The sequence below is a fragment of the Leucopleurus acutus genome (genome assembly GCF_964270905.1).
Source record: "Leucopleurus acutus genome assembly, chromosome: 20".
In the NCBI taxonomy this organism is placed as follows: Eukaryota; Metazoa; Chordata; class Mammalia; order Artiodactyla; family Delphinidae; genus Leucopleurus; species Leucopleurus acutus.
In genome coordinates this window covers 58,132,210-58,159,144 of record NC_139162.1, presented here as the reverse complement: position 1 = coordinate 58,159,144, position 26,935 = coordinate 58,132,210, and the positions used below count along the sequence as shown (strand labels likewise).

The 26,935-nt window shown below is 43.0% G+C and overlaps 2 protein-coding genes across 2 annotated transcripts; both read right to left on the bottom strand.

The window, feature by feature from the left end:
- Positions 1-268: 268 nt before the first annotated feature.
- Positions 269-2,220, bottom strand: ZSCAN4 (zinc finger and SCAN domain containing 4; the record flags this gene model as incomplete). The annotated part of the gene is made up of 3 exons (XM_082863082.1): positions 269-1,442; positions 1,535-1,700; positions 1,825-2,220. The coding sequence occupies 3 exons, from the start codon at positions 2,218-2,220 to the stop codon at positions 685-687; spliced, it is 1,320 nt and encodes a 439-aa protein (XP_082719208.1). The 3' UTR covers positions 269-684.
- A 16,027-nt stretch (positions 2,221-18,247) lies between these two features.
- LOC309977145 (uncharacterized protein) lies at positions 18,248-26,589 on the bottom strand. Its single transcript, XM_082863080.1, has 4 exons — positions 26,400-26,589; positions 25,737-25,775; positions 24,998-25,124; positions 18,248-20,435 (listed from the first exon to the last, which is right to left on the bottom strand). Exons 2-4 carry the CDS (start codon positions 25,767-25,769, stop codon positions 19,120-19,122), a joined length of 1,476 nt encoding a protein of 491 aa, XP_082719206.1. The 5' UTR covers positions 25,770-25,775; positions 26,400-26,589; the 3' UTR covers positions 18,248-19,119.
- Between the last annotated feature and the right edge of the window lie 346 nt (positions 26,590-26,935).

Below are 26,935 nucleotides of genomic sequence, written 5' to 3'. Positions count from 1 at the left end.
TTTGCTTAATGACTAAACAATTATTATTTGGTCTCCTTTGACTGTTTTCCTTTGTTCCTGCATTTTCTCACTTCTCTGATTAAACTTATTCTTTTGCTAAAGTTTTTCCACAGACAAAAGCAGGCTGAGGACATGGTGTGTGTGGAGGGGCAAGGACCATAGGGTCCTGCTCCGTTTCATTCTCACGTGGGACACACGCCAAAATTTTAAAGAATAAACACCAACATAACACATCCATTCATTTATTCAACAGATATTTATTGGTTATTTGAAATGTACCAGATGTTTTCTACACACCTGAGATACTTTAGTGAACAAAACTGAGAAATTCCCTGCTCTTCATAAACTTATTTTTTTGGGGGGGAGGGGTGAAACAATAAATGGAAAATACAATCAGGAAATTACATTTTTTTTAACTGTCTTTTAAAATTTATTTTCTTTCCTTTTTAAATTTTTAATCTTATTTAATTATTATTACTTTTGGCCGTGCTGCAAGACATGTGGGATCTTAGTTCACGGACCAGGGATGGAACTTGTGCCCCCTGCAGTGGAAGTGCGGAGTCTTAACCACTGGACCGCCAGGGAAGTTGCCACATTTTTTCTTTTTTAAATTATTTTTATAAAGTATATTCTATAGAGCAGTACTATGGAAATAAACATACGCACATACATAATTTATATACATCACATTGGGGCCACAGCCAAGGGAGATTTTAGTGTGGAGGGAACACTTTTGAGGGCAATTTTCTGGTGAAACCTAAGGTGGCGGTGGTAGGTGGAGGACTGGCGGAAGCGTCTCTGGCAAAGGGAACATACATAGGGCTTCTCTCCCGTGTGGATTCTCTCGTGAGCCCGAAGGTTGGTTTTGTGGTTGAAGGCCATTTCACACATGCTGCACATGAAAGGCTTCTCTCCTGCATGAATCCTCTGATGCACATGTAGGTCTGATGCCTGGAAGAAGCCTTTGCCACACTCAGCACAAATATATGTCCTCTCATTATTGTGTCTTTTCTGGTGAACTTTTAACCGAGAGGAATACCTAAAGATCTTGGGACACATCTCACATTTGTATACTTTTGGGGCTCCGTGGAATCTTTCTTGGTGTTCCCCACGTGCAGAATTCCCCTCAGTGCTCTGGTGCGTAGAAACAGGCTCAAGGGTGACCTGGTCTGGCTTGAAGAGAAACTCTGGTTCCACCTCCACAAGGACATCTTGATAGGAGGGTCCTTTCAGGGATCCTTCCTGGGACCTGGAGGGGTCTGGACCTGATCTTCTGGAGCTGAGTGGATTCTCCAAACAAACACCTCTTTCTTCAGGCCTTGGACTGTTCTCTTCTTGGATAATGAGTAGGAAAGGTATTTGATTGCTTGGACTAGTAATACGGTCATTTACTTGACAAGTTTTCAAAGAAATGTTGCCACCATTTTCTTTACCTTCACATTCTGTAGCGGGGGAAAAAGGGACTCGGTGAAGTTATGCCCAAGAAAGAGTCCACACAGATCATCCCTCTGGTATCTGGGCTTTCCCCACTCACTTTGTCTTGTTTCCAGGGAAGTATCTTGAGGCATCCAGAAAGGTGTCCCCATTTTCTCTCTTGCTGGAGTTCCTGTCGACAACTGTTTTGTGAAGTGAACAATGACTTCTCTTAAGGGTGTATTCTCACTAAAGAGGGCTTCCTGTCCCTGCATGTGGACGTGGACCTGTGAACAAAGCCTGATTACTATCTATAATAACTTCTTTCTCTACTTCCAGGCAACTCCAACAGACTACTTATTCCTTACACCCCCTTTCCCCTCACCCTGGGGGTCAGAACCCTCTACTTACTAAGCCAGGTGGCTTCATGCCATCATCGGTCAGACTTTCCATGAATTTCTCCAGGTTTCTGCCGCTTGCATTCCATTTCTCTTGTAAAGTGGACCTGTCACCGCAGCGGCCATTGATCATAAACTGTTCCAGGACCAAACGAGAAATTATTTCATCTTTGCTGTGTTTTTCTGGCTGCAGCCATGAATGAAATAATTTATAGAGTCTTTGCAGCTCCTGCCTTGCACATGAGTTATTATTGTTTTGAAATAAGCTGAGCTGAGTGCTCTGGAACTCAGAGATCCCCTCTCTCTCCTGGATGGCAGATCCTTGGCTGGGTTTAAGCTCTAGATTATCTGACCCAGGATCCTTCCTTGATGGTTCATCTTGAAAGGAGATTCTGAGGTCTAAAGCCATTCTTAACAAGAATTCTCAGAGAGCCGCAACTTCAGGGATTCAATCTCTGCTGACTTGTTTCTTGGGGGATCTCTTTCAACAACTGGTGGATGTTTAAGAACTGCAAGCTAGAAATAGAAGAGATATGTAATAAATTACAACACTGGTATAATTGAAAAGAAACAAACAAAATTCAGGTTCAGTTGAGTTCACAGATGAATTCTACTAGACATTTGGTGAATACACAAATGGAGAAAAGCGCAACCTCATCAGTCATCCCAGAAATGCAAAATAAAACTACAACAACATGCTACAAAATAACTACCAGAATCACTAAAATAAAATAGAGTTAGCATTGGCATGGATTGGAACCCCTGGCACTCTCAGTCACTGCTAGTGAGTACTCAGGTTGGAAATGCTTTGACTAGTATGTGCTAAATCTGTATTTATGCATTCCCTGTGACTCATCAGTTTTAATCCTCGGCATGTACTCAACGGAAGAATATACTCATGTGCATCAAAGGCATATACAATAATGTTTCTATCAACATAATTCATAATATTCCCATGCTGTAAATAATCTAAATGTCCAACATTCAATGGGACAGATTACAATTAATTGATGTAGAGGCATATTTGATAGCAATAAGAAGAAATTCTTCATGCAACAACATAGAATAACCACAAAACAGAATGTCAAATGAAATAATCCAGGCACCAAACAATACATTTTGTTTCTTCTTGTTTATGTTCATTGAAAAGCATATAAATACTATCAATATTATTTAGGATGTTGGTTAAAATTTTGGAAACAATAGTAGATCCTGGGATAGGTACATATGGAGGGCTCCATAGGACGACCACATCCCAGTTTGCCTGGGACTGAAGAGAGAGTTCGTGTGATGCTGTACTTCCAATTTTAGCTGGCGATAGTCTACCTCTTGATCTTGGAGATCAAACACATGAGTGTTTCTCTGTAAAAATCCACCAAGCTATATATTTTCACTTTTCCTTTTTTCTGTATGTGCATTACATTTCAATTTTAAAAGTTCAATTTTAAAGAGTAAATAGCGTCTTAAGTTGTAATTGGACATGATTTAACTGAATGAAGGCGATCTAGTACAAAGATGTTCTTTCAGTCATTATAAGAAAACAAAATATGACAAACAATTGACAAGAAAGTGAATGAAATAGGACAGGCTGGAATCCATATACATGATTTCATCTTGTGTTAGAAACTCGTACATCAGACACAAACATCTGCAAAGCCACCTCAGCTACACCCCGTGTCAGCCCAATGATACATTCCTCAGGAAATTTTCCTTTTACTTTCACCTCTTTCTTTTCTCCAATTACTCTTCCTTATGAAAAACATTTGTCTTTGCTTCACTGATCTTATCAAAGTTATAATTTTATATTGATCTGTTTCTTTCTTTTTAAAAGTAAATTTATTTATTTATTTTTGGCTGCGTTGTGTCTTTTTTGCTGCACATGGGCTTTCTCTACTTGCGGCGAGCGGGGGCTACTCTCCGTTGCGGTGCGCAGGTTTCTCACTGCGGTGGCTTCTCTTGTTGCGGAGCACCGGCTATGGGTACGCGGGCTTCAGAGCACAAGCTCAGTAGTTGTGGTGCACGGGCTTTGTAGCTCCACGGCATGTGGGATCTTCCCGGACCAGGGCTCTAACCCATGTTCTCTGCATTGGCAGGAGGGTTCTTAACCACTGCACCACCAGGGAAGTCCCTATTGAGCTGTTTGTATTGCCTATCCTTTTCTACTGGAGTGTAGGATTCAGAGGAGAAACTGAGTTTGTATTATTCAATATTGATTTGTAACTGCAAATCAATGATCTGGGCAACCACAAGCATACCCCTTGGGATGTCAAACAGATAAAAGATTTAATCCTCTTTCTATATCATTGCTCTATTTTTGTGTGTGTGGTTTTTTTTATATATAGTCAACATTTCAAAGACTTGTATTATTATTATTATTATTTTTGTCCACACCAAGCAGCTTGCAGGATCCTAGTTCCCCCAACCAGGGATCGAACCTGCACCCTTGGAAGTGAAAGCACGGAGTCTGGACCACCAGGGAATTCCCAGAGTTTTTTTCTTTTGGCTGCGCCACGCAGCATGTGGGATCTTAGTTCCCCGACCAGGGATGGAACCCGCGCCCCCTGCATTGGAAGTTGGAGCTTTAACCACTGGACTGCCAGGAAAGTCCCTGGATTTGTTGGGTTTTTTTTTTTTAAAGCAAACATTGTGCCACAAAATCAGAAAATGTGGGTGTTTGTTGGGATATGTGGGCTCCCAAATACCTAATTAATTTCTGTTAACTGATGTCATGTTTTATGTCAACTCACCTGCTGATCTGATCAAACTAGCCACGCCTCATCTCATCAATGAATGAGGCAAAGATGATTCTAGGCAAAACCCTATAGGAGAAAGTTGAACACATCCTTGCCTTCTCCTAATCCACTTATCACACCTATTTAGTCAAACTTTTTTTTTTTTTTGCGGTAAGCGGGCCTCTCACTGTCGTGGCCTCTCTGGTTGCGGAGCACAGGCTCCGGACGCGCAGGCTCAGCGGCCATGGCTCACGGGCCCAGCCGCTCTGCTGCATGTGGGATCTTCCTGGACCGGGGCACGAACCTGTGTCCCCTGCATCGGCAGGGGGCTCTCAACCACTGCGCCACCAGGGAAGCCCTTAGTCAACCTTTTTAAAATGTTAATCTGCTCAGCTCATGCTCCACTTAATTCCCTCCATGGCTCCCTCTTGCTCTCAGGGAAAAGCACTAAGTCCTTCGTGGTTCCACCAGGCTTTGCCTGGGCTTGTCCTCACCCTTCCCACCCCACCTTAGGTACTGTGGCTGGTTATCTACATCCGGGTATACTGGTCTCTATTGCTTTTCTTTTTTATGTATAATCCATACCTCCTCCTTCACCTGGGACTCCCCACGAGTTCTCTCTCTCTTTCTCTCTCTCTATATATATATATATTATTTTTTTGCCACACCACATAGTATGTGGGAGTTTAGCTCCCCAACAAGGGATCGAATCTGTGCCCCCTGCACTGGAAGTGTGGAGTCTTAACCACTGGATGGCCAGGGAAGTTCCATGGGTTCTCTTTCTGGACTACCCCAGGCACACACAGATCACATGGTCACATTTGCAGACATGCACTCAATTTCACACAAACAAGGCCACGGAGCACTATTATGGCTAGGACCTTGGAATTCGAAATTGCCATATTTCGAATTTTCATCACAAGAAAAAGGAATGTAATGATGAATGCTGACGGATGTTAACTAGACTTACTGTGATCATTTCCCAATACATGCAAATATTGTATCATATGCAGTACATCTGAAATTAATACAATGTTATATGTCAATCATATCTCAATAAAAAACAAAACACAACAAAAACTCCCCAGACTGCCAATGTTCTCAACCTGGAGCCTGGCATTTACAAGCTGTGTGGCCCCAGACACGTTACACATCAGGCCTCCATCCTTGTCATGGGGGCTCTGATCTCTAATGACACCCCGCTCAGAATTTCCATGGGAGCTAAAAGAATTGATACATGTGAAGCACGTGGAGCATTCACTGGTAACTGACACACACCCTTTCATTTTCAGCCCCACCATCATCTCAATCGGCCGTGAACCTCCACTGCCACAAGATGCAATAAAAATGAATTACTAGAACATAAAATTAACAAAAAGCAATGCCAGACTAACAGACATTCCTAGGAGAAGTCTACTTCAGTCAGGCCAGATTTTGCACAGCCAGAGCAGCTTTCACAATCGACGATCCCCCATGCCTGAGAGACATCCATATCTTTGTACCTAGGAATTTTCTCCCCACAGCTATGCATAAATATACACGCATACACAATTGCACACACACACGAAATGGGAAACTTACCTCCTCCAGAAGACTGAACTTCAGACTGGGTAATCTTGAACTGAAGGCTGAGGACTTGCTGTGTGACTCACTTTCTGAACTGGGTTCATCTGACGTGCCTTCCCAAGGCTCCTCCCTTTTATAGGATCAGGGACAATAATGCATTTAAAGACGTGATTGGATAAAGTGTAACTGTTGATGGAATCTCTGTTGGAATCTTCATCAGCTGCAGCTCCAGCTTTTCAGTATGGTATTATATAACAGCCCTGGGCCTGGGGCAATAGGCCACAATCAAACACACATATTCCTGCAGTGAAATATAACAACATTCGCACTTAAGTGGGGATATAATATTTAATCTCACGTCAAATTTTGTCCTATGTGAGTCTTATACAAAGTTAACACTTTCCAATTTTCCAACACTTGTGGATTGCAAGTGCAGAAAACAAGGCTAAGATTCTCTCCTGGGAATTTCCTGACGGTCCAGTGGTTAGGACTCTGCACTTTCACTGCTGAGGGCACAGGGAATTAAGATTCCTCAAGCCCTGTGGCACAATGCGGGGGTGGGGGTGGGGGGGATTCTCTCCTCCTGTGCATCGGGTCTGGTGAGTCAGAGGGTGCCCCAGTACCCCAAAGGAGGGGTTCCTAATCCAACAAAGAAATTTTAGAGGCTGAAACTAAGGTCATTTAGTGGGAAGGAAAAGAGCAGTTCTTATTTTATATAAAGGAAGCACATGATGTTTGATGGACTTTTGGGGACTGAGTTAGAGCAAGGGGTTAAAATGGGGAGAGGCTTCTGGTTTGAAAATGTGGTGGGAGGGGTGGGGTCTTACACTCACTAGGGAGAAAGCAGGAGGAAGAGATTTTAGGAAAACTCAGCACTTCTGTTTCCTGACTTCTGTGGAGTGAGTGACCACCTGGAAGATCAGAGAAGAGATAGGGAAGCAGATGGAATGTTTTTTGGAGAGAACGGACTTTTGCAGCAGTCCTAACATTATCTGCTTTCAAGTTATATCCAGAATCAAATCACGTTTTACCCTGCACTGCCCAGGCCCCATCATCCTTCCCTTGGATTAATGAGGTCAGCTCCTAACTGGCTTCCCCTCCTCCCAGTAGTCTTCCTTCCTTTCTTTTCTTTTCTTTTCTTTTTTTTTGGCTGAGCCACAAAGCTTGCAGGATCTTAGTTCCTGACCAGGGATTGAAGCCGGGCCCATGGCATTGAAAGCACGGAGTCCTAACCACTGGACTGCCAGGGAATTCCCACACAAGTCTTTCTATTCCCAAAGCAGCCATCATAGGGACCCTGTTATAATTGAGCCTGGACACGTGCCTCCTCTGTGGAAGCTCCCCAGTGGCTTCGAGTTACTTACAGCAGGGTTCAGACTGCCTCTGGTAAAAAAACTTCGCTGCTCCCTGTGGCCTCACAGTTTCACAAAGTTCAATAAAGCCAAATTATCAGGGACTTCTTAATGGTGCAGTGGTTAAGAATTCGCCTGACAGTGCAGGGGACACGGGTTCAAACCCTGGTCCAGCAAGATCCCACATGCCGTGGAGCAACTAAGCCTGTATGCCACAACTACCGAGCCTGCGCTCTAGAGCCCATAAGCCACAACTACTGAGCTCACGCACCACAACTACTGAAGCCCGCATGCCTAGAGCCCATGCTTCGCAACAAGAGGAGCCACCACCATGAGAAGACTGCTCACTGCAACGAAGAGCAGCCCCCACTCGATGCAACTAAAGAAAGCCTGTGTGCAGTAACGAAGACCCAACGCAGTCAAAAATAAATAAATAAATACATAAATGAATAAATAAATTTATTAAAAGGAAAAAGAAAAGCGGTTTCATACTCGCTTCGGCAGCACATGTAATAAAATCGGAACGATACAGAGAAGATTAGCATGGCCCCTGAACAAGGATGACACACAAATTAGGGAAGTGTTCCATATTTTGTGCACTTCCCTACCATCCTGAAACCCGTTGCCAATTCACACACACACACACACACACACACACACACACACACACACACACACACACACAGAAAAGCGGTTTCAGTTACCACCTACATGGCCTCAGTTCAGTCATTACGAGCTGTACCAGCTTCAGACTGTGGTGCTGGAACAGACCGTGATATCTGGCAAGAGGGGTCTGAGGAGAGGTCAGGCAGATCAGCCGCCCCTGGGCTGTCAGGCCATCCCCTCTCATCCCGCAGACTTTTGGGATGACAGCTCAGGAGACGCCTCCACCCTGGCTAAGTTAAGATGAAAACAGATGATCCTGGTTGCCTAGTGTGGTGAAAACTGGGCTCCCTTCCCTGGCCCATCTCCTCATTTCATACTCTTGCATCTGCCAGGGCATCTGGCCTGGCCTTGGCCATTCCTCCATACACACACAGAGCAACTCATACATCCAGGAAAAAGTAACTAGATACGGAAGAAGAATCGCAACATCACAAAAATCATAGTAAGCAACATATATTATATAGTATAAAGAATTGGAAGTACAAAGAAATTAAAATAAGAGGATAAAATAATCCAGGACATGAGGAAAGAAAAAAGCCACAGGAGCAAGAAGATATGCTTCAAAAAATTGGGAAAATGTTGGTTATGGAAAACATTGATAAAGAAAGGACTGAGTAGAATACATAGGAGGATGGGGATATTTAAAGAATGAATCAGTGAGTCCGATGATCAGATTGAAGATGACATCTAAATGGCCAAGGGTAGGAGAATGAAATAGAAAGCATAAAAGAACAAAAGTTGTGATCAACCTGTGGGAAGGGATTTTCTCTGCTTTATGCCTCTGAAACAGTGGCTAACACCTATTGCTATTAAATACTAGTTGTGGGATACATAAAGAAAATGGAACTAGAAACACCAAGATCTGGATCCAAGTTGTCTCCAAAAGAGGGGGAAAATATGTGATGCCCGGGCAGGAGACATGGGGTGGTGGTGGGGAAGGATGGGGTTCAGCGGTCTAAAGTCAGGTGCAGACATGAGATCCTTTTTTTTTTCTCCTAAATTATCCTTTTTTACTTTTTAAAAAATATCTTTGGGCTTCCCTGGTGGCGAAGTGGTTGAGAGTCCGCCTGCCGATGCAGGGGACACGGGTTCGTGCCCCGGTCCGGGAGGATCCCACATGCTGCGGAGCTGCTGTGCCCGTGAGCCATGGCCGCTGAGCCTGCGCGTCCGGAGCCTGTTGCTCCGCAACGGGAGAGGCCACAACAGTGAGAGGCCCGCGTACCGCAAAAAAACCCCAAAAAAACCCAAAACTTTATTGGAGTATAATTGCTTTACAATGTTATGTTAGTTTCTGCTATATAACAAAGTGAATCAGCTATATGTATACAAATATCCCCATATCCCCTCCGTCTTGCGTCTCCCTCCCACCCTCCCTATCCCACCCCTCTAGGTCGTCACAAAGCACCGAGCTGATCTCCCTGTGCTATACAGCTGTTTCCCACTAGCTGTCTATTTTACATTTGGTAGTGTATATATGTCAGTGCTACTCTCTCACTTTGTCCCAGCTTACCTTTCCCCCTCCCCATGTCCTCAAGTTCATCTCTATGTCTGCGTCTTTATTCCCAGACACGAGATCCTTGAGTTGCTGGGCTCTGAAGGGCATGGTTGGAAGTGGCCAAAGTTTAGTGATGAGGCAGGACGACCCATGTGGGTGAGTCAGGGGACGAGAAGACAGAGGCACAGGTGACCGCTGTTGGGGGCACCATGAAGATGTTACCTGAGGGCATATGTATAGAGGCTGGCAGGAGTGGTAAAGAGGCCAGAATGCAAGAAGGCAAGGGTCCTGGGAATTCCCTGGAGGTCCAGTGGTTAGGACTCTGCGCTCTCACTTCTGAGGGCGTGGATTCGATCCCTGGTCGGGGAACTAATATCACACACACACACACGCACACACACGCACACAAAAATCCAAAAAAAAAAAAAAGGCAAGATTCCTAATCAGGAAATGGCGCAGCTCATTTAACTTGAGGGGGTGCAGCAGGGTCTCTCCCATCTCCCAGTGGCCCTTAATCTTGAGCCATTTAGAATAGCTCAGAGACAGTTACCGACTTGGGTTCTTGGAATTTTGCCTTTTTTTTTTTTTTTTGGCTGCGTTGGTATTCATTGCTGCGTGTGGACTTTTAGTTGCGGTGCGTGGGTTTATTGTGGTGGTTTCTCTTGCTGTGGAGCATGGGCTCTAGGCGCGTAGGCTTCAGTAGTTGTGGCTTGTGGGCTCTAGAGCACAGGCTCAGTAGTTGTGACGGACTTAGTTGCTCCACCGCATGTAGGATCTTCCCGGACCAGGGTTGGAACCAATGTCCCCTGCATTGGCAGGTGGATTCTTAGCCACTGCGCCGTCAGGGAAATCCCTCTTGGACTTCTTTAATCAATAGAAATTGGTTAAGAGGCCAGGGACTTCCCTGATGGTCCAGTGGTTAAGACTCTGAGCTCCCAATGCAGGTGGCCCGGGTTCGATCCCTTGTCAGGGAACTAGATCCCACATGCATACTGCAACTAAGAGTTCACATGCTGCAATAAGACCAGGGGAAACCAAATAAATAAGTAAATAATTTAAAAAATAAAAAGAAATTGATAAGAGGACAGATGAGAAATTTAGGCAAGGCTTTATTGGGACTTGTGCTGCATCAGGAGGGAGCAAAAACAAATAATAGATGCACTTGCTCTCTCCTCACGAAGAGGCAAGCTGGTCTCTTAAATGGGGGGAAGAACAGGAGCGGATTAGTGGGTCTGCCTGCCCCCTTGGTGGTGTTCTGTGCAGGTATCATGCATAGTACACTGCTTTTGCTCCTGGCAGGCAGTCACCTCAAAGGTGGCAGCTGGGTTTTGGCCTTTTCATATCTTATTGTTTATAATTTGCCCCAACTTCTCATGCATATATTTTTAGTCCCTTAGAGTTTCTTTGTATTCTGCTGTTCAAGAAGACGTTTGTCCAGGGGCAAGTACTGCAGTAAAGGGTCTCATGTCTCAGGTCCCAGCCTGTCTCAAGGTGAGGAGCCAATCTTTCATTATTTCACCTGCGGTGGCCTATCAGAACTGGGCAGCTGAGGGCCAGATCACAGTCTTTCTTTTGTTTTCCTGTTGGATGTTAACGTCCAATCTCAGTAGAAAGGCTTTTGGTCTCTCTAAGGCTGTTGTTGATATAGATGATGCACACATCCATACTTACTATAACGCTTTGAAATTGATGGGGGGTTTTCCCCCTGTATCAGTAGTTTATTCCTTAATATTGATGGGGAGTATTCCATTTATAAATATAACAATTTCTTAACCATTCATCTGTGGATGGATGTTTGTTTTTGTTATCTAGTTGTTGGGTTTGAAGAATAAAGTTCCTGGAAAGTGCCAATACGTACAAATAGTTCAGTGGACACAGGTTTCCATTTCTCTTATAGTTATACTTAGGAAGAAGTGGATGATTAACTTCATTAACTGCCAGTGTTTTTACTATTTTGCATTCCTACCAGCAATGTGTGAGAGTTCCACTTTTCTTCACATCTTCAACACCTAGATATTTTCAGTCTTTTAATGTTACCATTAAAATGAGTGTGCAGTGGGACCTCACTGTGGTTTTCATTCATATTTCCTTAAATAATAATACTGAATATTTTCATGTGCTTACTTATGATTCATATATCATATTTAGTGAAATGTGTTCAGATGTTTTGCCTATTCTTTTAGTAGTGTTGTTTACCTTATTACATGTTCTGTATACCTGCCTTTTGTCAGATATAGGTTTTTAAAATATTTTTTCTTAGGCCATAGATAGATTTTTTTCCATTTCCTTATCAGTACCTTTTGAACTGTAAGAAATTTAAATTTTATTAAAGTCTAGTTTATCATATTTTTCTTTTATGGTTTGTGTTTTTTTCCTGTGTAAGAAATTTTGGCCTAAAGCAAGAACAAAGAACATTCTTCCTGTTATATTTAAGATGGTATATATTTCTATCTCTTATATTAAGGTTTATGGCCCATTTTGAGTTCACTTGTGAATATTTTGAGGGAAGGGTTGAGGTTCTTTACTTTTATGCGTGAGGATATCACAGTTTTTCAGAATAATTTGTTGAAAATATTATCCTTTCATTTTTAATTTGGCAACTTTGTTGAAAATAAATTAATTATATGCATGTGGCTCTATTTCTGGACTCTTCCATTGCTCCATTGTCTATCCTTTCACCAATACCACATGGTCTCATTACTATAGCTTCATAGTGTTTTTTTTTTTTTATAGTAAGTTTTGAAATCAGGTCTTTAAAGTCCAAATTTGTTCTATTTAAGAAAATAGAAAGTGCTTTGACTATTATAAGCCTTTTGCATTTCCATATATATTTTGTTATTTTTTTAAAGAGAACATATTATTGTCTTCATAATAAAAAAAATGAAGCTTGGAACTGGATTGCTTGGCCTTGTATATTCTTTTCTCAATTCTCATGTGAAGCAAGGAGTGTGGGCTAGTAACTAAGTGCTTGGACTCTAGAGACACACTGTTTTTCTAATTCGTCTGAGCTGTGCCATTTACCAACTGGCTGACCTTGGTCATGTCCATTCTCCTCAGTACTCAGGATTCACATCTGTAAATGTGGGAAAATGGGACATTGAACTGTACAGCTACGCAGTGCAATGAAGACCCCAACCAGGTGTGAAAGTGAAGAAAAATTCCCTGCAAAGAGAAAAGCATGTATTAACACCCCAAGGTTAGTGAGAGCTTGGCTTGTTGGTATAGAGAGTGAAAGACTGCAGGGCTGGAGCGGGAGACTGGTAGGTAGTGAGATGAGCGGGGTAAGGGCTGCTGCATGTATTTTGGAGTCTATGATGAGAAATTTGGGTTGTATTCTTACTACTCTGGGAAGTTGTGGTGATTTAGCAAGACAAGACACATGATCTGTTGTTTTGTTTTTTTCAATGTCTTATTCCGAAATAACTGTATATTCACAGGAAGTTGCAGATATAGTACAGAGTATCTTTCACTTAGTTTCCTCTGTGGTAGCAACTTATGTAACCTTAATATCAAAACAAGGAATTTGACATTGGTTAAATCCTCGTATCTTTTTCACAGTTCACCGTTTTTACGTGTGTGTGTGTATGTGTGTAGTTCTATGCAGTTTTTTTGTTTTGTTTTATTTGTTTGTTTGTTTGTTTTGCGCTACGCGGGCCTCCCGCTGTTGTGGCCTCTCCCGTTGCAGAGCAGAGGCTGCGGATGCGCCAACTCAGTGGCCATGGCTCACGGGTCCAGCCGCTCCGCGGCATGTGGGATCTTCCTGGACCAGGGCATGAACCCACGTCCCCTGCATCGGCAGGTGGACTCTCAATCACTGCACCACCAGGGAAGCCCCTATGCAGTTTTATCATATGTAGAATCATGTAGGCACAACCACAATCAAGATACAGAATTTTTTTGGCAGGAGGCCAAAAGGTTATATGTGGCCCCCAAATGCAGATACTACAAGTCACATAAAGAGAGGGAAGTCTGATATGGAGGAGGATATGCCTGCAGAAGTGAGAAGTATTTAGGGAAATAAAACCAATAGACCTTGAGGGCTAAAATCTTGAAAACAGCATTTGACATGAGCAACCAAGAATTAATATATTGCCAACAGGAATTTTGGTCAGGACCTTATAGTGACCATCCTGAATGGCTGGAGTATTTTTTTTTTAATTAAAAAACCACTGGACTGCCAGGGAAGTCCCTAGAGTTGGTATTTTAAAGGGAAGGCCAGGGAAAGTTGCCCTTTAACTACATAAGCAAGAGTAGCCCTTAGGCACACTGGATGAAGATAAGAAATCCAGTGGGGTGGCATGAAGCTGAAATGTGTGGGGCAGTAGCCCATCTGTTCTCTGTAAGCACAACAATGAATGTATGCCTTGCACAATTGTCTAGCAAATCCCCTCACGAGGGGATGTCATCAATGTAGCGCCATACTTGGGTGTGTGGGGGCCGCTGGATCCAATTAATTTCTTGTGAGTTGAGGTTGTATGTGATGGCTGAACCGTTGCGGTATCCCATGGGCAACTAAGTAAAGGTGTATAGTACTGAGTTCCTATGTAGGCAAAGGAGAGGCTGTTAAAATAGGCAGTGGCTAGAATACATGTAAGAGCAAAGTATTGGCCTGTGAAGATTGAATGGCACATTCATTTGAATTATGTGAGGTATAGGGGCCTCAATGGATGGGATCAATGTAGCTGTAATCCACCATGAGATGCCATTCCTCCTAGGACAATTAACATCTATGGTGGTGTCTCAGATCTAAACAAAATTAGTTACTTCTCACTTTAAGTTAATGAACCTGATCTGTATGTCAAAGATATTCTTTTGATATGTCTTCAACATGATTTCTGGTCATTTTATTTTCTCATTTAATGTGTTATTTTTGTCTATTAATTCCTTTTTTTATTTCGTGTTTAAATTTACTTGGAAAAGTTCGTGTAAATACACGAGGATAAATTTAACACACACACTTTCCTCCCCACCTGTATATGTATGAAACGAATCAATTATGGTTAGGATCCTTTCCGTAACATTTGGATTTGCTTACATACAGTAGCATCTGTTCTCACTCTCCCGATATGACCTCCTGACTGTTTGATTCATTCCCATAGTGCTCTTTTAGCCCCTGCCAGATGCCTGTATACAGCTGCACGATTGTAGCTCGTGAGATATGCCCTTCAAGATCCTGCCCCAGAACTGTGGACAATAGGCAACTATTTTCTTCCCAAAACATTAGTGCTAATTATATTTATTATTACAGTATGCACCAAATATGGACAATTGGTATGTGACAAAGACAAAAAGATAGACAGAGAGAAAGAGTCTTCAACAAATCCTAGTTTATATGCACTGGATAACTTTAGAAATTAGGACCTAAAATCTGCTCCTCTGTTAAATATGGGTGATAATATTGAGAATGTCTAGAGCTAATAGCACTTTAAATTATAACTGTGCTTCCTCTGATTGTTCTAAAATGTACTGAAATTCCCCAATCACTTTACAGAACCCCAATTATTATGAATTATGTTGGATTACTTATGGCTTTTCTGTCAACAAGAACAAAGACACAAAATACTAGAGGATTCATACTGAAAACAGTATGGTTTTGACTCCAAAATAAAATGCTGGAAAACTGCATCTCAACTTTTAATTTATACTTTTTTTTTTTTTTTTGGCCATACTGAGTAGCATGCGGGATCTTAGTTCACAGACCAGGGATAGAACCCACACCCCCTGAAGCGGAAGTGTGGAGCCCTAACCACTGGACCACCAGAGAATTCCCTAATATGCATTTCTTCTGATCCTTTGTGAGAAAAACATTTTCAAAGTTTGGGGTTTTTTTTCCCTCAAGAACTGCCTGTACTTGAAATATCTTGCCTGCTCTACTTTTGTTTCTTGCATAATTGAAGTAGTGAATTGAATAATTTAACTGAATAAGTGCCATTATTATATCAATAGACTGTCTTTTGTTTCCAATGAAAATTTTGGTTTCAGGGTGTAAGAATGTATCAAAACATCAAAATGTACACCTTAAATACATGCAGTTTATATGTTCCGTCAATTATACCTTCATGAAACAAATATTCAAAACCTGTCACTTCCTAATAATTTTATTATGTTTTATTATCATCTGTGTCCTACAGGTTATTGTAGCTACTGGAATAGTATGGCGGAGTTAGAATGATGGACCTCTGACAACTTTTCCCAACTCCATGTTCAGTGACATCATGTTGACAGTTTGAAATTGGCCATGGTGGGAGTATTTATATCAGGGAAATTGGAAAACACTACAAACCAGGACTTAACTGTATTATTGAAAGCTTAGACTTAAGAATATAGGAACAATGCAGATTAAAATTGTACGTATATGGTGTATGTGGTAATTACATTGTACAGAATGCACAAAAATTGAGGAACAAAAATGAGCGTATTACTTGTTAATGAAAAGGGAAATAGTCACAACATTAAAAAGTAAAATAAGCATAAGATATAAACAGATATTTTACCAAGAAGGTAAACAGATGGCAAATAAACACATGAAAAAAATGCTCAACACCATGAATCCTTGGGGAGATGTAACTAAAACTACTGCTTCCTTACTAAAAGTGTAAATTCAAAAGACTGACCATACCAAGAATTGGCAAGAATGTGGTAGCATTTTACATAAACCTGGTGGGTATACAAAAGCAAACTATAATTTTAGGTCACCATTTGGCAGTTTTGTAAGTTAAACACTCACCTATTTTATGACTCAGGCATTATACTTTGAGTTACTAACACAAGACAAGTGAAAATGCGTACATACACATAGAATTACACACAAATGTTCTGGCACCTTTACTCACAATAGCCAAAACTGGAAGTAACCCAAATTCTGTTAACCAGACAAATGAATAAACAAATGGTATAAGTATAGAAAAGATACTACTCAGCAATAAAAAGAATGAACTACTATGGATCATTGAAGAATCTGAAAATAATTATGAACCATGAACGAAACCAGAAAAAAAAAAAGTAAACATTTTATGAATAAAACCATATAAAATTCTAGAAAATACAAAATAATCTATTATAAATAAAGGTAAATAAATGATGGCTTGGGGGTCTGGGGAGAAGAGCCTGAGTTAAACTGGGGGTGAGAGACATGTTCATTATTGTGATTATGATGAGGTTTCATGGGTTTATATGTATGTAAAATTTAAATTGTATACTTCAAATAGATACAGTATATTGCATGTTGACTATACCTGAATAAAAATTTACAAAATTGTTCAAAAGAAAAATATAGATATCCCACTCTTTTCAGAAAATCAAGCCTGGCAATCCTATATTGCCTCTCTTTCTAATGACCTTGGAGGAGCAGCCTTGCCTTAGTGGTAGCAAATACTGATGAGTAATAGATTCCTTCCCACCTGAGTTAACAGGAATGTTGGCTGGTCACAGAGCCACACTGTGGACTAAGGCAGCAGTCCCCAACCATTTTGGCACCAGGGCCAGGTTTTGTGGAAGACAATTTTTCAGCAGACAGGGGAGGGGATTTGGGCAGTGAGGTGGGGTGTGTGATGGTTCAGGAGGTAACGTGAGCAATGGGGAGCAGCAGATGAAGCTTCACTCACTCGCCCACCACTCAGCTCCTGCTGTGCAGCCCGCTTCCTAGTAGGCCGAGGATCGGTGCCGGTCCGAGGCCAGTGGGTTGGGGACCCTGGACCAAGGGATCTCCTTTCGCTCTATGCTTGTTTCTTTGTGTAGCAATGGCCTTTAGCTGAACATCTAAGAGAGGCTATAGGAATCCAGAAAACCAATAGCTTATTTTCTTTCACAATGACCTCAGCTAAAAAAGATACACTTGCCTGGAGGTTCTGAGAATTTCTGGGCATCTGTGCCCACTGATATTGCACAGTCACAGTCAATTTGTTGATGCAATTTTAGAAGGGGCACACTCCATCTACTCCACTGCACTCTCCTCCGCTCCAGGGTTTCTTTACCAAGATGGTTCCCCCTGGCCCTAGTCTCACAGTGGCATTATCTAGTGAACTCTGGGGATCATGGCATGTGGTTCTTTTGCAGGATAACTGCTGAGCATTATGTGATATTTACTGTGAATAAGAAAAACAATTTGTGTTGTTATCAGAAGCACTGGAGGCTGTCATAACTTCCTGGCTCCTCAGGGTGTTTTCTGAGCCCACAAAAAAACCCTGATACCCAGTCCACAAATTAGGACTCTGAAACCCTGCAGTCTTTCCTAGGAGACCCTGGGTAACAATGTACATTAGGCCAAAACCAGAAAGAGAGCTATATTCTTTATTTTTTTTGCAGTACGCGGGCCTCTCACTGCTGCGGCCTCTCCCGTTGCAGAGCACAGGCTCTAGATGCGCAGGCTCAGCAGCCAAGGCTCACAGGCCCAGCCGCTCCGCGGCATGTGGGATCCCCCCGGACCGGGGCACGAACCCACGTCCCCTGCATTGGCAAGCGAACTCCCAACCACTGAGTCACCAGGGAAGCCCGAGAGCTATATTCTTAATCATACTGACATGTGAGGCACACAAAGCATGGGACCTCCATGAGAGCTGTGCAGTCCTTAATGCTGGTAGAGCCCAGTTGTTTTCAGATCACCTCACACAGTGAATAGAACCCCAAGACCAAAGGTGGCTTAAACATTAATGCCTTTATTATTAAAAAATGCAGAGCAATAGGAGGCATGCAGTTCCCAGCTTTGTGACTCGGAGGCTGGGAAAATCCAAGAGAAGTGTCACCAGAAACTAACGTGTCCCTGAATATGCAGTGCTCCCTGACAAGTCACCAATAGAACTCAGACAGGGTCCACTGGGCCCAGACTAGGTCGGGTCCAGGCCCTACTTTGGAAATGAGAAGGGAATGAGGACCCCATAAGAGCTAAGACTACTCATTGCTTCCCCCGCAAATGGGGATGGGACAGAGGTCAGCTTCCCTGAGTATGTTGGGAGGTAACTTTTGCACACTGTGGACCTCCCAGGTGATAGAGATGAAATGAATTCTCCCATAGATGGCACTGACATAAAGCTGGCAAGGGTCCTGGGCAGGCAAGAAATTATAACACAGTTCCTTAAAGATTATCACATACCTGGGACTTTAGGGAAATCTTCCCACTGCAGACTTTCAGATATATGGGCTTTAATTCAGGCAGATGGCTCCCTCCCAACTTCTCTCCTCCAGTGTAATTATACTAGAACTGTACATCCCAGCATATCTACGGCTTTTCACTAGTCTGAAGGCTCTGGTATTGAATGAGATCAGATTAGCAGCTAACAGATTACCTGCATTCACTGCACTCGTAAGACACCTTCCACTGTGAACTCTCTAATGTTGAATGAGGCTGGAACTTTGGCTAAAGGATTTTCCAGTCTCCACACTCACAAGGCCTTTCTCCAGTGTGAATTCTCAGATAAATGGCAGTTGGGGCATGTTCAACAGCCATTTATGGCATGTTCAACGAAGTTAGATTTGCAGCTAAAAGATTTTCCACATTCTTTTCACTGATGAGGTCGTTCTCCAGTGTGAACTCTCTGGTGGTAAATGAGACTAAACTTTCGGCTAAAAGATTTCCCACATTCATGGCATTCATAAGGCCTTTCTCCAGTATGAATTCTCTGATGTTGAATGAGGATGGATCTTTGACTAAAGGATTTTCCACACTCTCCACAATCATAAGGCCTTTCTCCAGTGTGAACTCTCAGGTGGTTAATGAGGTTAGATTTGCAGCTAAAGGATTTTCCACATTCCTGACACTCATAAGGCTTTTCTCCAGTGTGAACTCTCAGGTGGATAATGAGGTTAGATTTGCAGCTAAATGATTTTCCACACTCCTGACACTCATAAGGCCTTTCTCCTGTGTGGACTTTCCGATGTGAACTGAGGCTGGAGCTTTGCTTAAAGGATTTCCCACACTTACTGCACTCATAAGGTCTTTCTCCAGTATGAAGTCTCCTGTGGTGAATGAGAGTGGAGCTTCGGCTAAAGGATTTTCCACATTCATCACACTGATGAAGCCGTTCTCCAGGGTGACCTCTCTGATGCTGAATGAGGTTGGATCTTTGACTAAAAGATTTTCCATATTCCCTGTATTCATAAAGTTTTTCTCCAGTGTGAGCTTTCCTATGGCTATTGAGGCTGTAGTTTTGGGTAAAGGACTTCCCACATTCATGGCATTTATAAGGCCTTTCTCCAGTGTGAACTTTCTGGTGCTCAATGAGGTTCCATCTTCGGGTACAGGCTTTTCCACATTTGCTGCAATTATAAAGCCCTTCTCTAGTGTGGACTCCTTGGCCCTCAACAAGTGTGTCTATGCAGCTAAAGGCTTTCCTGCCTTCTCCCCAGTTGTGATGCATTTTTCCACTGTGAAAGACAGCCTCACACTCATTATTGTTGTTTGGGTTCTCTTCAGTGTGAGTGACTGGTTGATGGAAAAGTCTCGTGCTGGCTAAGAAGTCTTTCCCTATCTCCCTACAGGAAAAGGATTTCCCTGACACATAGGTTGTGTGGCTCTTTATAAACAAGGCCCTGTCCACAGAACTTCTGATGTGTATCTCTCCAATGTGCTGCCCTTGATACTGTTGAAGGTTGGCAGAGAAATAGAATCGATTCCCACAAGTGTATGGTTTCTGCCCAAGATGTGTTCCCTGGTGATCAGGCAAGTGCAAAGTATCTCCCAAGATTGGGCCACACATCTCAAAGGGCTGGGCCTTCTGGGGAGATGAACCTGCCTTGAGAGTCCTGATCTGTGACACTCCATCTACAGAAATGCTCTGTTGAGAAGGTGCTTCCTTATCTTCTACTCCATGCCAACAGCCTGAAAGTAAAGAAGTGATGATGAAGTACATGTTAACCTTATTGAGAGGGGGCAAAATCATCACAAATGTAAATTGACACATCAAAGAATCAGTCCATGAAACTGTTTTCAGGAAAAGGAAGTTGGGGTCAGCTTGAGGAAACAACTGCTGTGCCCTACTGGGTCCCTAAGGTCACAGGATGGTGCAGGCCTCACTAGGCATAGGACAAGAGTAAAGGGTGTGGCCCAGGAGAAAGGCATGTTCTACAGCTTATTCTTCTGTCAACAGCTTTTCTTTTTTTGGCCGTGCCATGCGGCATGCAGGATGTTAGTTCCCCAACCAGGATCGAACCCGTGATCACTACAGTGGAAGCGTGGAGTCTTAGCCACTGCACTGCCAGGGAAGTCCTGTCAATGGCTTTTAGCAGGATTATATCTGCTGATGACATGTGATGCTGTTCAGAAGTCTTGTTCAGGCCCAAAAATATCTGACTGAAAAAAGGTAACAGGTGTTAAAGGATTATTAGACACGTGCACTCTTTAAGACACTACATAATGGTAAAGCACTGAGGAGGGAAGAGTGTGAGGAATCAGTGAGGTAAACAGTCCAGAGAGGTGGGGAATAGTCTCAGCTGGAGTCAGAATACAAATGACTAGTATTAGACATGACAAGTCAGCAAAGTGTTAAGAATGGAGAAGGAAAGTTGGAGGTGAAGTGTGGCCACTGGTGATGGCATCACCAAAACAAAATTAAAACAGGACAGGTTCTTGATATGATTGATATGAACCAAGCCCTGAAGTCATGTCCTCCCCCAACTGCCATTTATCGGGGTCAGGCGCCATCTGGGCCCATCTTGTGGAGAATGGGATCATATCCATCCTGGGAAGCACAGAGGACTCTTCCTCTAACCCCAGCTGAGCTACTGCATGAGAGATGGATGATACAAATCCTAAGGGAAGGACAGGAGAAGTCAGTAGCCAATACTGTCCCAGACAACTCAGACACAACAGATCACAGGAAAGATATTTCAAATATTACAAGAAGTACCCATGGGCACAGCTAAAGGGAAGGTGGCAGAGTAGTAAAACCAGGTATTTTCCCACCTGGACAGAAACTACAATGGTAGAATCAATCTGATGTAAATACTTTGCAATGCAAAATTGCTTTAATTTAGGTCAACTGCAGCTGTTACTATTACCCTGATATAAAAAAAAACAGGCAAAGACACTAAAAGAAACCTACAGGGCAATATATTTGATGATTATTGGTGCAAAATTAATCAACAAAATACTAGCAAACTGTATTCAGCAGCATAGTAAAAAGATTATACACCATAAACACCTGGGATTTATTTCTAGAATGCCAGGATGGTTCAACATACAAAATTAATCAGGGTAATATGTCATTTTAACAGTAAGAAAAAAACTTATTATCACCTCAATCAATGTACAAAAACCATCTGACAAAATTTATCACCCTTTTATGACGAAAATACTCAACAAATTATATATAGAAGGAAACTAGCTTAACATAATGGAAGCAAAAAAATTGAAACCCACAGCAAACATTAAACTCAATGGTAAAAGACTGAAAACGATCCCTCCAAGATCACTAACAAGAAAAGAATGCCAGCTTTCACCACTACAATTCAACACAGTATTAGAAATTCTAGACAGAGCAATTAGGCAAGAAAGACAAATAGGCATCCAAAAGAGAAAGGAAGAAGTAAAACTCACTACAGCTCATGACATCTTGAAGATTCCACCATAAAACTGTTAGAATAATTGAAGTTTGCAAAGGAAGAAGATATAAATACAAAATGAAAAAAATCAGTTATATTTCGATACATTAACAATGAACAATCTGTACGGGGAACTAAGAAAACAATTCCACATATAAAAGTACCTGTCAAGGGACTTCCCTGGTGGTGCAGTGGTTAAGAATTCACCTCCCAATGCAGGGGATGTGGGTTGAATCCCTGGTCAGAGAACTAGATCCCATGTGCATGCTGCAACTAAGAGTTCGCACGCCACATCTAAGGAGCCCACCAGCCGCAACTAAGATTTGGCACAACCAAAAAAAAAAAAAAAGTACGTGTCAAAAGTATAAAATAATTAGAAATAAACTTAACCAAGGAAGTAAGATTTGTACAGTAAAAAGTACAAAACACAGCTAAAAAAAATTACAGACAATAAATGGAAAGATTTCTATACTCATAGGCTGGAAGACTTAACACTGTGAAGATGTCAATACTCTCCAAGCCATCTACATATTCAATGCAATTCCTATCAAAATTCCCATGATGTTTTCTGCAGTAATAGAAAAATTCATCCTAAAATTCATATGGAATCTCAAGGGACACCAAATTGCCAAAACAATATTGAAAAAGAACAACAAAGGTGGAAGAGTCACAATTCTAAATTTCAAATATTACTGAAAACCTACAGTAATCAAAACAGTGTGATACTGGAATCAAGGCAGACATATAGACCAATGGGATAGAATAAAGAGCTCAGAAATAAACTCTCACATATGCAGTCAAATGATTTTCAACAAGGAGGCCAAGAACATTCAATGGGGAAGGACAGACATTTTAACACATGATGCTGGGAAAACTGAATATACACATGCATAAGAAGGAGGTTGGATGGATACCGAGTACATAAATTAACTAAAAATGCATCAAAGATCTTAAGAGCTACAACTATAAAACTCTTTAAGAAAACATAGTGGAAAAGCTTCATGACACCACATTTGGCAATGATTCCTTGGATACGACAAATTCACAAGGAACGAAAGAAATACAAACTGGATTTCATCAAAATGAAAACCTTTAGTACATCAAAGGATAGTATGAACATAATAAATGGCAACTCATAGAATAGGAGAAAATATCTGCAAATCACCTGTCAGATGAAGGGTTAACATTCAGAATATATAGAGAATTCCTAAAACTCAAGAACAAAAAATCCAAGCAACTTGATTCAAAAATTGGCAAAAGACTTGAACAGACATTTCTCCAAAGAAGACATACAAATGGGCAATAAGTGCATGAAAAGATGCTCAACATCACTAGGCTGTCAGGGAAATGCAAATCAAAATACAATGAGATACCACTTCACATTACTTAGGATGGTTATTACTCAAAAAAAACAGAAAAGAAGTGTAGGCAAGCATGGGAGAAATTGGAACCTTTGTGAAGCTGCTATGGAAAACAGTATGGTGATTCTTCAAAAAATTTAAAAAAGAATTATCATAAAATGCAGCAATTCTGATTCTGGGTATATACTCAAAAATAACTGAAGCAGGGACACTAAAAGATATCTGCACACCCATGTTCATAACATCATAATTCACAAGAGCCAAAGGCAAAATCACCCAACTGTCTACCGATAGAATAATGGGTAAACAAAACGTGGTATATACAATGTTATTCAGTCATAAAAAGGAAGCAAACATACTACAACATAGATGAACCTTTAAGATACTATGCTAAGTAAAGTAGGCCGGACATCAAAGGAGAACTACTGTCTGATTCCACACACATGGGATACTCATAATAGGAAAATTCATATTTACAGAAAGTAGAATGGTGGTTATCAGTAGATGAGGGAAGTTACTGATTAAGGGGAACAGAGTTTGTCTGAAGATGAAAAAGTTCTGTGGATGCATGACTGATGGTTGCACAATGAGAGTGTACTAAATGCCACTTAGAAATGTAAATATTTTGTTTTGTATATTTTGCCACAACTAAAATAAAGTAAAGAGACTTCCCTGGTGGTCCAGTGGTAAAGAATCCGCCTTACAATGCAGGGGACATGGGTTGGATCCCCGGTTGGGGAACTAAGATCCCACATGCTGCGGGGCAACTAAGCCCGTGCATCTCAACTACAGAGCCCACACGTTCTGGAGTCCACCCGCCACAACTGCCGAGCCCACGTGCTCTGGAGCCCGGTTGCCACAACTAGAGAGAGAAAATCTGCAAGCCACAACTAGAGAGAAGCCCACGTGCCACAACGAAGAGCCCGTGCACTGCAATGAAGATCCCGCATGACACAACAAAGACCAGGTGTAGCCAAAGAAAATACAAGATAAATTAATTAATTAATTAAATATTTTAAAAAAGAGAAAGAAATATAAACCTTTAAAAAATAAAGTAAAACGAACTTAAGGAAAGGACCTCTCAAGATCATCTGTGTAAGCAGTGACTATATAAGTGACTACACTTTCAGGCACAGTCAGGAACAAATAAATGTGAGGTACAGGAAGGGAGCAATACTAGGGTGCCATGGAACTAGACAGTCACCCAGCGAGAGAGAGGGCATGACAGGTGGGATCCATTAGGCTGACCTAAAGAACAGCGATACCTAATCCTTCCCTGTGAAGCTTCGGGGCAGGAGGTGCTGGAGTGATAAGGATGAGAAGTAGACATGCACTCAGCTCAACCCTTGAACCACAGCACATACCCAGGCAACTGGGAAAGGAAGCAGTACCCATGGTTTAGATGGAGACATACTTGACCCTGGAGAAAAGAGGAAGGCCAAGCCTTGCCCAGGGCATAGGGGCAGGTGTAAGAGCTTACCCAATGAAGATGTAAGTGCAAAATTCTCCAGCATCACATCGTGGTACAGGCATCTCTGAGCCTCATCAAGGAGAGCCCATTCCTCCCAGGAGAAATACAGGGCCACATCCTCAAAGGTCACACTTCCCTGCTAGGACAGAGACAGATGAAATCATCAACAGCCTCACTCCTGAAGACCCACAATCTATCTCCTCACACATCTACCCCATGTCCATCCTCCTCCTAAGATCTCAGAGGAGATCCCAGATCCTGGTGCCATTGGTGTCTGCTGTCTTCTCATACTCCCAGCACTGTGTTCACTCTGCTGTCCACTCTGCAACCACATGGGGCCTGTTAAGACCTAGATGCGTACACCTCCCTCATCTGATCCAGACCTCCCACTGCCTGCAGAACAGATGCCTAACCTCACAGGCAGTCATTCCAAGTCTGACTCTTACTCCCCACACCCAGTTTGTTCTCACCAGAAAGGAAGGAGACCTGCAATTCCCTAAACCAGCTTAGCCTCACCTCCAAGCACTTCCCGTTTTAGTGATAAGCTTCTACATCTCTTTCCATTGGTGGCCTGAAATGGGAACCCCTCCATCAAACCCCTGGACTCAACTCAGGACCCTGAGCTAGTATTCTCTAAGGTCCGCACACACAAAGGTTGGGAAAATGGCACGTGACAAGTCTCATGACACCACAAATTTGGAGAAAATAGGGGTTGGGACCAGTGAGGGAGGACGAAACCGCCACTTACCTGATTAGGTTCCAAAAGCACTTCCGCAGCCATGGAAACCTGTGGGAAGAGGCAGGTCTTAGAGGGATGTGAGCATGCATCCTACCAGGGGCTCAGGCCTTCCCTGCACCCCTGGGAGTCACCAGAGCCAGGTAATCTCGGACCGACCATCTAACCTCTGTATTGACTCTCAGCAGTTTTGTGTCCTTGGGGAAAAAACCCCAAACACCCTCTGCCGCAATGTCCTCAGCAGCCCTACAATTTGTGCTTCCACTGAACAGACTCTGGGGATTTTTTCAAACTTAACTTAGATCATGTCCCTTTTACGCAAAAATTTCCATGGCTCCAAGAGCCCTAAGAAGGAAGGTACAACTCCTCAGCCTGTCACTGCAGGTGCGACTCTACCCACACTTTGTTCCCTGCAGAAGCAACACGGACCCCAGTTTTCCCCAATCCTCCCGGCTCAATCCGACCTCCCAGCCTTTGCACCTGCCGGTGCCTCCACCTGTGACCCTCTGCCACGCGCCATCACACCGTCTGTCAGAAACAGGGCCCCACACACGGCCACCTCACCGTCCTGGACACCGGGGCCTGGGCTGCGGGCACGAGAGCAGGCGCCCCGCACTCGGGGCTTTAGTGTCTGGTGGGGCGAGGGCGGTGAGGACCCGCAGAACGAGCGTTTACCTGAGGCGGGTCCCTCGGCGCCGCCGCCGCCACCTGAGCCACAAGCCGGGGCAGAGAGGGGACAGCCGAGCGTCCCGAACGGACCGGGCACCAACGTCTCCAGACCGGCCCCGCAAGCGGCGATGTGCCCGACTATAGAACCGCCTCTAGTCACTGGGGACAAAGCCTCTTCCCGCGCCTCCTCTGTCTGTCTCCCCAATACAGACTCTGCGCTCTGACCCCAAGGACTGCCAAAATGACCGCCACAAAATACAGGAAGTCTCGCCTTCGCCCAGTGCGCCCTCCCGGAAATGCCGAAAGTCTGGATGTTCATTGGGTGTTCTTCGCTGCCGCTCAGCGCATAGCTTTCTGGGTAATGGAGTTCCCGCCGGCACACAGGCCCGCAGGAGCGGCGCCTTTGCTGGAATCTCCCAGGGAAAGGGTCAAGCAATGCCACGGGGCTGCTCAGAGCTGAAGGCCTTGTTCTTCTAGGTCGGAGAGAAGCTTCGCTTCCTTTCAATGGGGCGAAGGCCAATTTCTGGGGAGCCCGAAGTGCA

Coding starts and splice junctions, on each gene's coding strand:
- LOC309977145 (XM_082863080.1), bottom strand. CDS start 25,769: ATGGCTGCGGAAGTGCTTTTGGAACCTAATCAG. Junction 25,125..25,736: donor TGCTTTTGGAACCTAATCAG/GTAAGTGGCGGT, acceptor CTGTCCTAGCAG/GGAAGTGTGACCTTTGAGGA. Junction 20,436..24,997: donor TGCACTTACATCTTCATTGG/GTAAGCTCTTAC, acceptor CTTTACTTTCAG/GCTGTTGGCATGGAGTAGAA.